The sequence below is a fragment of the Apodemus sylvaticus genome, chromosome 8, assembly GCF_947179515.1.
Source record: "Apodemus sylvaticus chromosome 8, mApoSyl1.1, whole genome shotgun sequence".
Lineage (NCBI taxonomy): Eukaryota > Metazoa > Chordata > Mammalia > Rodentia > Muridae > Apodemus > Apodemus sylvaticus.
In genome coordinates this window covers 73292339-73305277 of record NC_067479.1, presented here as the reverse complement: position 1 = coordinate 73305277, position 12939 = coordinate 73292339, and the positions used below count along the sequence as shown (strand labels likewise).

The following is a 12939-nucleotide window of genomic DNA, read 5'->3' as shown; positions in this document are numbered from 1 at the left end:
AAGAGAAAGTCTTCCGCATCCCGTCCCCCGGGGACACCCAGGCTCCTAGTTAGTTGTCGGTTGTGGCCTCAACCCCTGCAGATGGCAGCCTGCACCACAGAAAAGACAACTTTTTTTTTCCTTCTCTCCTGCTCTTGGCTGTAATTGGATTCGGGCTGAAACACCACGTCCCCACCAGGAAAGGAGGGCATTGGGGCGGGGGCGGAGGAGAGGCTGTGGGAGAAGGGAGGGACCAAAGGAGAGAGCAGAGAGGGCTTCCAACTCAGTTCGCCGACTAAGCAGAAGAAAGATCAAAAAAACGGAAGAGAAGAGCAAAGAGACATTTTCAGGAGCAATTCCCTCACCTCCAAGCCGACTGCGCTCTAGGAATCCACATTCCGTTCCTTTAGAAGACAAAGGCGCCCCAGGAGAGCGGCGGCGCGACCCCAGGGCGTGGGCCCCCGCCGCGGAGCCCGTACCGCCCGGCGCCCCGACGCCGCGGACCATGTCTCCCGCCCCTCGACCCTCCCGCTGCCTCCTGATCCCCCTGCTCACGCTCGGCACCGCGCTCGCCTCCCTCGGCTGGGCCCAAGGCAGCAACTTCAGCCCCGAAGTAAGTGAGCTCCTCCGGCCCTTCCCGGAGTTTCGCCCGCCGGGTAGGCGAGCCCGGGGGTCTCCGAGGGGACAGCCCCCGCTGAGAGCTGGGCTCGGGGGGTTGGGGGTCTGCCGCTCCAGCCTTTCAAGTCGATCCAACTTTTGCTTGCCTCTAACAACCCCCCTCCGCCGCCACCGACTCTTTCCCGTTCCTCCCTTCCCTGGAAGAAGTCTGCAGCAGGGCCCGGGCCTCGCTTTCCCAAGCTCTGCGCGCACTGTGGCTCCGGCGGGAGCCTCAGAAACACAGGACCCCGCTCCAAACCCCGCGCCGTCCGGGCCGGTGACACATGCGAGCTGTTCCTACAGTTTGGCAGCGCTCAGGTGCCCGCGGCCCTGCACGGGCGCATCTGTACCAAGTGGGGGCGTCGGGGGCTCCCGAGCGGTACCCGCCTCCCTTGGACCGCCCTCGGTGCGGGCCGCTGGCCCTGGCGTCGAGGATCGCGGCGGGCTGAACTTCCAAGCACACAAAGCTCTTCTTGTGAGCAGCGGGGCTCAGACTGGCCACCAACTCCCTTGTCTTCCACACCCCTGCCGGCGCCTGGGGAGGTGGGGGGGCTTTTGTTGTTGTTGTTACTGCTGTTGTTAATTGTTTTTCTGCATCGATCACCGGGAGACCGAGGGGGAGTCGCTCGCTCAGCGAGTTAGTTGAGGGCGGGCCTGGGTCTCTCTGAGGGTCCCGACTGACTCTGGCGCCCCCACCCCCATCCCCAACTCTTCTGTGACCATAGCCCACCCCGGTCCTGAAGGAAGCGGGCGTGGGAGTAGTCCGAGGAAGTTTTCCCTCCCTTTCTTATTTTGGGGTGAAGGTGGGAGACGGATTTAATCAGCTTCTTATTTTGGGTCATCCCAACCCACTCAGCCTGGTGAGGACCTGGGTGTGGTTGGGAAGGGCCCAAAATGCAGGATACGGTCTGGATTTGACTCCCTCTTCTCTGGGCCCAGACCGGGTCGCACCCTTGGAATGAACCTCTCCTGGGCACATGTTGCCTGTATCACTGAAGAGACCCGGGCTGAAAGGACAAGTGTAGCCCTAGGAGGGGGCCACAGTTGAGCACGCAAACTAGAAAGTAAAATCCTCCCTGAGACTGGAAACCGGAACACAATTGTCAGAGAGGAGGCGCCTTTCCCAGGCCTAAAGCTACCATCTTAGCCCCAGAGAGTATCTAACAAAAGGAGCCTCTGGAAAACTGCCCACTGCCAGTCCCTTTTTTCCCCTCCCCAACCTCCAGTAGGTGCCCTAGGGGAGGGGCGGCCGCCCTGGCTCTGCTCTAAGTGGGTCATGGTCTTCCCGGAGCCAGAACCACCACTTGCTTCTGGAACACAGTAGGGTGGGAAGCTGAGGGAGGGCGGATCCAAGACTTGATGTTGAGCTGGAGAGCCCCCACCCTCTCAGCCTCCTCAAGTGGGAGGTGTTCCTTGACTTTCTCATAGGGAATACCCTGCAGTTATTGATCAAGACAATGCCAGCCACCCACCAGAGTTGCTCTGTCTTCCGGCCAAGCTGAAGGGAGAGGAGGGTTTCTGAGGCAGCTAGGTCGCGTTCACCATGCCTCCACAGCTCCACACTAGCTCCAGGACAGCCCTCTCCTCCCTCTCGTTGGTGTGTCTGGTGTTTTCCCTTCCCCCCACTCAGCCGCAGACACCAGAGTCCTCTCCTGTGGTTCCAGTCTCATAGTCTGTGGTTCTTGCTTGGCTCTGAGATGGAGAAAGAAACTTGCCCAGTTCGGGAGAGGAAGAAAATGATGGGGACAGTTTCTTTCCTGGCTTTGTGATACTCTTCCGGGGACTCCTTTTCCTGACAAAGCATCCATTTTGCTCTGCAGGGTACTGGGCCGGGTTTATGAGTGTGCTTATTTAGTCTTGCCTGCATCTCGGAAAGGCTCACAGGAAAGGGATTTATCCAGACCTCCTGTTTCTCCTGCCAGCCTCCCTTTTCTGTAATACTCTAGGGGCCGGTTCCTCAATCTAGGATTGGTTCCTCAGTCTGGCTAAGGGTTGAGGATCTGGCTTCACTCCTCCTGACTTTCAGCTTGTGGGTGGGGGGGAAGCCAGCCACACCCACTCTCACCTATCCCCAAGCCTGAAGCTGCTGTCACCAGCAGAGAGGTCAGAGCCTACAGGTGAGGCTAGGAGTAAAGGGAGTTTCCTGCATTCTTGGCACAGGCCACAACACAGGTCAGGGCAAGCCTTCTGATCTGAGGGAACAGCTCTGGTGTTACGCGCCCTGCTAGGCCTCTCTGACACACAAGAGGTTAAAATCCTGTACCCTTGAGGAGGAGCTCTGAGATACAGGTGATGCTTGCTAGGATGTTTGGCCAGCCTTATTGGCTGGGGGAAAGGCCAGGTTGTTTACAACTCAAGCCCTAACTCTTGTCAGCCTTGAGGGGATCACTTCCTGGAACCGTGTTGCAATTCCTGCCCTTTTGGGCTCAGGTCCTAAGTCAGCTGCTCCTGAATCACCCCGAGACCCCCCACAAGAGCATTGCTCCACCACCGGTGCCTAAGCCCGGAAGGGAAGAGCGGCACGTGGATCCACAGATCCATCCTAACAATCATGGGTAGGCAGGCGGTGAGGGTTCCGAGGCAGCTTTTACCATTTCCCTTCTGGATGCTCATTCTAGGCAGCGTGAAACCCCCTGTGGACTCCTGGAGAAGGGTAAAACTGAAATAGGGCCGGAGCTATCAGGGTCATGTCTCCCAGAAAGAATCCAGGCATCCCCATCTGTACATAGCATGGCTCGATTGGCTCCAAGCCTCGATTCCTAAGTCATAGAGGACTTATTTATGGTTATGGCTGATTAGCTACCACCCTGAAGAGTACAGCTGACCCACCATCATTGAGCCTTACTTACCCCCGACTCCTTTCCGGCCCAAGGGTCCTGGAAGTATGGCACTTCTGTTCCAGAAACTCCCTCACCCTGTTAGGTTCCCTCACCCCCACTGTCCCGTTCTGCCTAGGATGGGCAGAATCTGTTTTCAAATGGGACATCATGCCATATTTTCAAAGTGCCAGAGAGAAAGCCAGCTCTAAGAAGACACTTTAAAGAATCAGGGCGTGGATTTGAACCCTAGTGTGTGTGTGTGTGTGTGTGTGTGTGTGTGAGAGAGAGAGAGAGAGAGAGAGAGAGAGAGAGAAGAGGTGGTGATGACACTTGTAATGTCAGTCAGTGCTGGAGAGGCAGAGGCAGAACAATCCCTGAGGCTTGCTGGCCATCCAGTCTGGCCTAATAGGTAAGCCACAGCTCCCAAGGTACGCACCAGAGATTGACCTCTGACCTCCACCTACATGTACAGACAAACTAAAAATATGCTAAAAACTCTTCTCAACTCTCTCTCTCTCTCTTTTTTTTTTTTTTTTTTTTTTTTTTTTTTTGGTTTTTCGAGACAGGGTTTCTCTGTGTAGCCCTGGCATCTGTCCTGGAACTCACTCTGTAGACCAGGCTGGCCTCGAACTCAGAAATCTGCCTGCCTCTGCCTCCCAAGTGCTGGGATTAAGGGTGTGCGTGCTAGTGCTGCCAGATTCTTCTCAACTTTCTAATGCTCTTATTCCCAAGAGCACTGCATACAACTCAGTCAGAAGCAGAAGCCCTAAGCCCCACCCCTCTCCCTACAGGCCTGGCTGCAGCAATATGGCTACCTACCTCCAGGGGACCTGCGTACCCACACACAACGCTCACCCCAGTCACTCTCAGCTGCCATTGCCGCCATGCAAAAGTTCTACGGTTTACAAGTGACAGGCAAGGCTGATTTGGATACGATGAAGTAAGTTCCTGGCCTCCACTGACCATGCTGAATGCCAGACATGCTTCCATTTGAACTCGCCTCCAGTGCCCTCTCCCGGTCACCTCAGTGCCTGGCCTTCCCCTCCACTGACATGCACAAAGCCTCACCCATCACTGACCTGGGACCGGAGGCCAAGACCCTGGGTCAACTGCGGCACCACATTCTGTCCCCCTGAAGATGATTTTGTTTTATATACTACACTGACCCCATTGTTTCCGCCCCAGGGCCATGAGGCGCCCTCGCTGTGGTGTTCCAGATAAATTTGGGACTGAGATCAAGGCCAACGTACGGAGGAAGCGCTACGCAATTCAGGGCCTCAAGTGGCAGCACAACGAGATCACTTTCTGGTGAGGCCCCCAGCCCAGAGCTGTTTCTCCCGCACGGTACCCTTCCATTAGATGTGTCCTGTCAGTCAGAGGTGACCTCTGCTACTGTCCATTCCTAGGAAGTGGCTCTAATTCCTAGGGAAATAGCTCTAATCTTGCAGAGAAGTGCAGCCATTTTGGAGAGCATACGCTCTGATGGCAACACCCCAAGCCTGAAGGTCCCCTAAGCCTTGAGTCCCCTGGGCTGAGATATGTATGTGCCATAGCAGAGAAACAGGTCTGACAGGGTAGGTGGGCAGTTCTGTCAGAGCTAGGAGAGGAGAGGGAACTTGGCCTTCTTTATCCTAACGGCTCTCTTCTCTGCCCTCATGTCTGGATGTAGCATCCAGAATTACACCCCCAAGGTGGGCGAGTACGCCACATTCGAGGCCATTCGGAAGGCCTTCCGAGTATGGGAGAGTGCCACACCACTGCGCTTCCGAGAAGTACCCTATGCCTACATCCGGGAGGGTCATGAGAAGCAGGCTGACATCATGATCTTGTTTGCTGAGGGTTTCCACGGCGACAGTACACCCTTTGATGGTGAAGGAGGCTTCTTGGCTCATGCCTATTTCCCAGGCCCCAATATTGGAGGGGATACCCACTTCGATTCTGCTGAGCCCTGGACGGTCCAAAATGAGGATCTAAATGGTAAGGGAGCCCTGGCTACTACCCCATGCAGAGTCTGCCCTTGTATATACAGGGTTCTCCTTCCAAGGTCTAAGCTAGCAGGGTGTGCTGGCCAGCCTGCTCTACATAGTAAGTTCTAGGCCAGCCTGGGCTACAAAGTGAGACCCTGTCTCATAAATCAATAAAATTAAGAAATAAATCTAAGTGTTGAGGCAGGAGGATTGTTTCAAGCCTGCCTAGACTGTATAATAAGACTATCTCGCTGGGTGGTGGTGGCCCATGCCTTTAATCCCAGCACTTGGTGGGCAAAGGCAGGTGGATTTCTGAGTTTGAGGCTACCCTGTTCTACAGAGTGAATTCCAGGACAGCCAGGGCAACACAGAGAAACCCTGTGTTGAAGAACAAAACAAAACAAAAAAAGACTCTATCTCAAAACAAAACAAAACCAACAGCTAAGTTATTAGCCATAGAGCCTAGTGTGAGCGCTAGGACTCTTATTTTAAGCTGTTTATTTCTGTATATTTGGTCCATTGTTACTACCTGACTGACTTGTCGATCACAGATTTAAAAGCTCTTCCTTCTCCCTGACTTTTCCAGGCAAACATGGTGCCTAGCTTCTGGGAGAAACTGAGCTCCACAGTATAGGTTGTCTTGGGATTGGAATCCCACCCCAGGTGCCCCACTTCCCTCAGAGCAGGGTAGTGACTGCCTTTGGGCATTCCAAACCAAACAGGAAGCTGACCCTCCCTCAAGACTTGACCCCTTGAGGTGGAAAACATGACCAAGCAGGCTTATCTGTAAAACTAGAGCCCCTGGTGGAGAAGCAAGGAGCTTACCCGAGATCTCACCATCTCCATCCCTCCAGGGAATGACATCTTCTTGGTGGCTGTGCATGAGTTGGGGCATGCCCTAGGCCTGGAACATTCCAACGACCCCTCCGCCATCATGGCCCCCTTTTACCAGTGGATGGACACGGAGAACTTCGTGCTGCCTGATGACGATCGCCGTGGCATCCAGCAACTTTATGGCGAGTTACCCATCCCATTCCTGCTCCTCTGTCTCTGTGCTCGCCACCTCTCGGCCTCCTGGCTGCATTTCCCCTCCATCATGCTGTGAAGTCTACACACACACACACACACACACACACACACACACACACACACACACCACTTTTCATTGCCTCTATTAGCTACCACTTTTTAAAAGCATGTTTTGTTTTACATATTTAAGTGTATTGCCTTTATGTATATATATGTGCCACGTGCATCTCTGGTAGTGTGGCGTCCCAAAGAGGACACTGGATCTCCCAAAACTGCCACGTGAGTGTTGGGAACCAAACTTTGTCCTCTTTAGGAACCGCAGGTGCTTCTAATCAGGGAGCCATATCTCCTGTCCCTCAGCTCCCGCTTTTTGAGCACACCTGTGGACACACCCAAGCCAACTGCTTCATCCTTCTCTAAAACCTATTTACACTGTCTTTTTTTTTTAATATTTGTTTTTATTAGGGTGTGGGTGTGTGGGTGTGTGGGTGTGGCCACAGAGACCAGAGGCATCCAACTTCCTGGAACTATGGTTATAGGTGGTTGTGAGCCACCAGTTGTCAGCTCTGGGACCCAAATCCCCATCCTCTGCAAGAGAAGTACATGCTTTTACTGCTGGGCCACCTCTGCAGCCACGCTCTTTGCACTTTCCAAGGGTGGTTGTCTGCTTACCTGTCTGTCCTTCCATCCTCTCTGCACCAGCCTGAAGCACCCCCTATTGTTCTCTTCCTCAGGAAGCAAGTCAGGGTCACCCACAAAGATGCCCCCTCAACCCAGAACTACCTCTTGGCCCTCCGTCCCAGATAAGCCCAGAAACCCCTCCTATGGGCCCAACATCTGTAACGGGAACTTTGACACCGTGGCCATGCTCCGAGGAGAGATGTTTGTCTTCAAGGTGAGAGAAAGAGAAGAAGTGGGATTGTTTGAGGGGACAGAAGGACTTGCAGCGAGGAAGATGGATAGAAATAATAACAGATTGAAAACTAAAACCATAGAACTGAGGGCATTGGGGGAACTTTGGGGAATGAGGAAGACTAAGGTATAAGACATAATGTGTTCTCCCTCGTCTTTACTGGTTTCTAGGAGCAATGGTTCTGGCGGGTGAGGAATAACCAAGTGATGGACGGATACCCAATGCCCATTGGCCAGTTCTGGAGGGGACTGCCTGCATCCATCAACACTGCCTATGAGAGGAAGGATGGAAAATTTGTCTTCTTCAAAGGTGACCAGGCATTTCCTATTTCCTGGGAGGTTGGTTGGAAGGGTGAGCTGATTCCGCTTCACTCCCAAAGACCTCACCCTCAGGTTGGACCCTGACTCTTCCCTTCTCTCTTTTCCCAGGAGATAAGCACTGGGTATTTGACGAAGCCTCCCTGGAACCCGGATACCCCAAACACATTAAGGAGCTGGGCCGAGGGCTGCCCACAGACAAGATCGATGCGGCTCTCTTCTGGATGCCCAACGGGAAGACCTACTTCTTCCGGGGCAATAAGTAAGACCACAGATCCTTAACCCTAAACCCCTCTACTCAAAAACTACTACCACTGCCACCCCAAATAGCCCGACCCCTAGATTCTGAAGAAAGCCCTTCTGCCCCCTACCCTAAGGTTGTTGCCCTGGAAAAGGAACTTGCTAATCCTTTACTGTTGCCTAGCAATAGACAGTTTTTCTTAGTGCTGCGTGAGTGGGATGTGACCCGGTCACCATTTCAAACCTGGTCATTTGATGCCTCCTGCCTAGCACTGCGCCTCCACCCCCGCCTCCAGGCACTATCATTAAGGGGCTGCTGGTGGCTCCTTACAGCCTGGACCTTCCCTTCCGCCTCCTCCTTCCGCCTCTTCCAGCTGCAGGCCCTCATTACTCAAAACCCCTGTCCCCAACCATAACCCTAGCTACCCTTTGTCCTGGGTCTGCTCACCTCTGAGCATGCCCAGTAGCTAACCACTCCTCTTCCCTTCCCCTACCCCAGGTACTACCGCTTCAACGAGGAATTCAGGGCAGTGGACAGCGAGTACCCCAAAAACATCAAAGTCTGGGAAGGAATCCCTGAGTCTCCCAGAGGGTCATTCATGGGTAGTGACGAAGGTGGGTGAAGCAAAGGAAACTCTAGAGAAGGGCGGCTTGGGGAGCAGAGGAAAACACTGACTGTATAGCAGTGGGGGCTGGGGGCTTGCCAGGAAATAGCTAAGCGTTTCCTTCTCTAGTACCCCCGGTCTTTCCACTCTGCCAAGCTGGTACTGGGATGAGTGGTAAGCTGAACTGGCCATCACACTAACTGTTTTCTTCTCCTCTCTCCGGGGCCTTTGTGGACTCCGTCCCCCACCCCTCCACCCCGTCTTGGTTCTTGTCCTCTTCGGCTGTCTTCTTGGGGTCCTCAGTCTTCACGTACTTCTACAAGGGGAACAAATACTGGAAATTCAACAACCAGAAGCTGAAGGTAGAGCCGGGGTACCCCAAGTCAGCTCTGCGGGACTGGATGGGCTGCCCTTCGGGAGGCCGGCCGGACGAGGGGACCGGGACTGGGACTGGGACCGAGGAGGAGACGGAGGTGATCATCATTGAGGTGGACGAGGAGGGCAGCGGAGCTGTGAGCGCAGCCGCAGTGGTCCTGCCGGTGCTGCTGCTGCTTCTGGTATTGGCAGTAGGCCTCGCTGTCTTCTTCTTCAGACGCCATGGTACACCCAAGCGACTGCTTTACTGCCAGCGTTCGCTGCTGGACAAGGTCTGACCCCCACCACTGGCCCACCCGCTTCTACCACACGGACTTTGCCTCTGAAGGCCAGTGGCAGCAGGTGGTGGCAGGTGGGCTGCTTTCGCCCATCCTGGGCTCCCTCCCTCCAGCCTCCCTTCCCAGCCCCTGATTGGCCTCTCCCACTCTCACCCCATCATTGCTTCATCCATAGGTGAGTCCCTTGAGGGCTGAGCAGAAGACCAGTCGGCCTCTGGCCCTCAAGGGATTCTCACAGCTTGCTGTGTGTCCAGCCCTATATGAATGTTGTCAAGGCTCTGCACTTGAAGGCAAGACCCTCTGACCTTACAGGCAAAGGCCAAATGGGGTCATCTGCTTCTTTTCCATCCCCCTAACTACATACCTTAAATCTCTGAACTCTGACCTCAGGAGGCTCTGGGCATATGAGTCCTATGTACCAAGTGTACCCAGTTGGCAGCCTCCCGCCGCCACTCTGACTTAAAAGGAATCTTAAGAGTGTACGTTTGGAGGTGGAAAGATTGTTCAGTTACCCTAAAGACTTTGATTTAAAAAAAGAAAGCAAGAAAGCAAGCTCACAGAGAGTCTTGGTGGCTTGGACAGCCAAGTTCCTCTCCACAAAGATCTGCCTCTATCCAACCCAGCCTGGAGAACTTCCAAAGGGGCCTGAGCCATTAAGGACTAAATGGGTCTGAGACCTGATCCCCCCACCCCTGAATGTTAGCCTTGGATATCAAGTTCAAGGTTGGAAGAGCTGAATCCAGGGGCAGTGGTCCCAGGCGGAGTGAGGTCAAGGGGAGACAGCAAGATCTGAAACACGGAGGATGAGCCTCACGGGTCATAGCGGACCAAGGCCTTGTTCAAATGCGAGGGACCCAAGGACAGCAGGCAGATGGGACAGGAAAGGAAGTGTGCTGGTGGCAGTGTATACCTGGGAGTCTGAGCAGATTGTAGTGCACACACGGGACACTGATCCCCAGGTGTGGACACATCTTATTAGATGTCTCAGAAAGGGTCTTAAGGAAGCCACACTGGCCTCTGTCTGTCCCCTTGCTCACTAACAGAAGGGAAGGGTAAGCATTGATAAGGAGGAAAAAGAGCGTGCATACAGGGACTCAGTGGAGACCAGCGGAGGCTGTCAGCAGCCTGGGCTCGCTCAGTCTTCCTCACTGCCCTAGTGAGGGGGTGTCTGGGAGCTCTCGGTCAGGGTGGATCTCCCTTTCCTGATGCAGGCACTCCTCAGCCCATTATACCTATGTCCTGCCCTTCCTCTTCCCCACCCAGTTGACCCATTTGAAGTCTCCTCCAGCCACTGGAGGTGGTCATGGTACTGGGGCCTTGGGAGAGTGAGACCCTGTGGAGGGAGAGGTGAGGAGGGAAGTTGTTCAGGGGGGGTGGGGGGGTGAACGGTGCTGGCAGCCCAGCGAAATTTGTCTTGTTTGGGTTTTTTGTTTTGTTTTGTTTAATGTATATTTTTATTATAATTATTATATATGAATGCCATTCAAATCGTTCCTTTTTGTTAACAAAGGGCATGGGAAGGGGTGGGGGGTGGAGGGGGGCTGAGGTGACTGACCCCAGAGACCTGCAGGGCGGGGCTGGGACAGTGCTCTCTAAGGACATTTTTTTGACCTTGTTCAACCTTTCCACGAAGAATAAACTGTGTTTCACATTCTTTGTGTGACTCTAGCTTGGTGTAGGGGGACACGGTGTGGCCAAACAGGGCTAGGAAGAACAGACATTGAGAACAGCATTTCCCACGATGCAGGTTTTAGGATTTGTCATAAATATGTATTCTTAGACTGATCGAATTTAAGAGTTGCAGTTCAGGAACAAGTCACACCCCACTGGAGGTTAGAGGAATGACTGGAAGAACCCGGCTTTCTCCCCCCACTCCCAAAGCCTTAAAAGGCTACCTTTGAGAACCAAGGCTGCTAGAAGAGGAGGAAGTGGTCAAGCTGAGGCCATTTGGAAAATCTTCCTAAATTGCATTATTCTGCCGTGTGATCTCGCCACATACGCGTTTCCTCATAAATCTGTCCAGGCAGCAAGAGCGTTCCCATGATCACATTCGTCTGAGGTTCAGTGACAGGCCCAGGCCCTGAAAAGCTTCTGCTAAATCTGGGCCTGGTGGCACACACCTTTACTCTCTGGGGCCAGGGGCAGGCATATTTCTAAGAGTTCAAAGCTAGCCTGGTCTTCCTTAAAAGCGGGGAGGTGATGGTTCTTACAAGCCTGAGACTGCTGTTGGATCAGGAGACTAGGGAAGAAAAAAAAAAGAAAGGTTTCCCCATGGTCTGCGCTCCCAGGAGTGTCTCCTCCCTGGCACGACCATGTTTCTCAGTTGGTCCAGAGAGCCAGGACCCTCAGGTTGGAAGGGTGGAATAGCAAGGCTGGGTTTCCACTTTCCGTAGAAACTGCCGCCCTAGACAGGGTTCCCAGGCTGACCCTCCCTTCCTCCAAAACCAGCCTGAAGGGAGGGGTCAGCTCAGCTGCTGAGTCAGCTCAGCTGGAGGAGAGCAACCCCCTTCTCCCGCCTTCCCTTCCTGCCTCGGCCCAGTCTTCCCTGGGCTCCTGCCCAGATCCTCCACAGCCTGCCTTCCAGGGCCTGGCTCTGCCTATGCCCTCTTCCCTCCAGCTGCTCTGCAGGGTCGTTGGTATGATTACTTTGGCAGATAGAGTACCCTACCGTCCTGCCAACCAGCACCCCTAACCCTGTGCCTGGTCACCTGTGCCTCCACTGCCAACAGCTGTTCGCCAGGGCCTGTGTGTCTCAGAGAAGTTAGGAACAGCCTCCACCGCCACCCTCACCGAAAAGGATTGGCACTGAGGTGGCCCTGGGGACGTCAGGGGCATCTAGGGGTAACCAAGCCCATGCATGTGACCAAAAAAAAAGTAAAAGATGAGCTAATGGCCCCTTTGTGTTTTTGTGGGCCACATCTGGAGGCAATTACAGATGTTATCCAGAGGGAATTCTGCAAAACACAGCTGGAGCCAGTGGAAGAGCCCAGGAGGGGGCATTGCCAGAGGGGGGACGAGGGGGAGTCCAGGGAAGGAGTGCGGTTTCCCCATCACGAGGAAATTGTTTGGCTGGGATTCTGGAATCACAAGATGCTCACTGAAGCCAACGGGAGAAATGGGAATGCAGAACTGGAGACAAAGGGAGATGAGCTGGAGGACCGATTCTGCGCAGACCGGACTGTGGGGTGGAGGCCGAATGTCTGGTGCTGATGATGTACTGGAGCCTGCCCACCCCACCCCGGGACCTTGGAAGGTGCCTTCGTGGTCATAAGGTCCCAAATGAGTGAGCCACCATGTCAGGATAGGATGACAGGAGGCAAAGGGCCCTCTGGCTCCCAAGGACCTGCAAACTGTTTTCACTGGCCTGGCCTGGCCTGGCCTGGCCGATTTGTCTGCTGGGCCTGACCCAGTTTCTATGGTTCCAAGTTCCTTTATTCGAAAGCAGCACTTGTGAGTTGGGGCAGCCAGAAGAGCCAGTTGGAATATGTGAGGAGGTTTGGGCTGCCCCGAGGACACTGGGCTACGAAGATACCAGAGTGGGAGGTAAGGGCCAAGAAGGGGCAGCAGTTTGCCCACCAACACACCCTGTGGGTGAAGGGCCTCTCTTCTGCACTCCCCCTTTCCAGGGTCTTCATACCAGGAAGTCCAAAGCCTCTTGGGCTACCAGCCAGGCAGGCCAGGGAACGGACGACCTAAGAGGAACTGCACTCTCTGAAAGAGAATATGTCAGAGAGACATCTCCACATATTACAATCTGATT

General features: G+C 54.1%; 1 protein-coding gene across 1 annotated transcript; it reads left to right on the top strand.

Moving 5' to 3' along the window:
• The first annotated feature begins 204 nt into the window (after positions 1-204).
• Positions 205-10833, top strand: Mmp14 (matrix metallopeptidase 14). Its single transcript, XM_052191510.1, has 10 exons — positions 205-592; positions 4247-4395; positions 4641-4763; positions 5125-5432; positions 6277-6438; positions 7186-7346; positions 7535-7673; positions 7793-7943; positions 8421-8536; positions 8830-10833. The coding sequence occupies exons 1-10, from the start codon at positions 485-487 to the stop codon at positions 9177-9179; spliced, it is 1767 nt and encodes a 588-aa protein (XP_052047470.1). The 5' UTR covers positions 205-484; the 3' UTR covers positions 9180-10833.
• The last annotated feature ends 2106 nt before the right edge of the window (positions 10834-12939 follow it).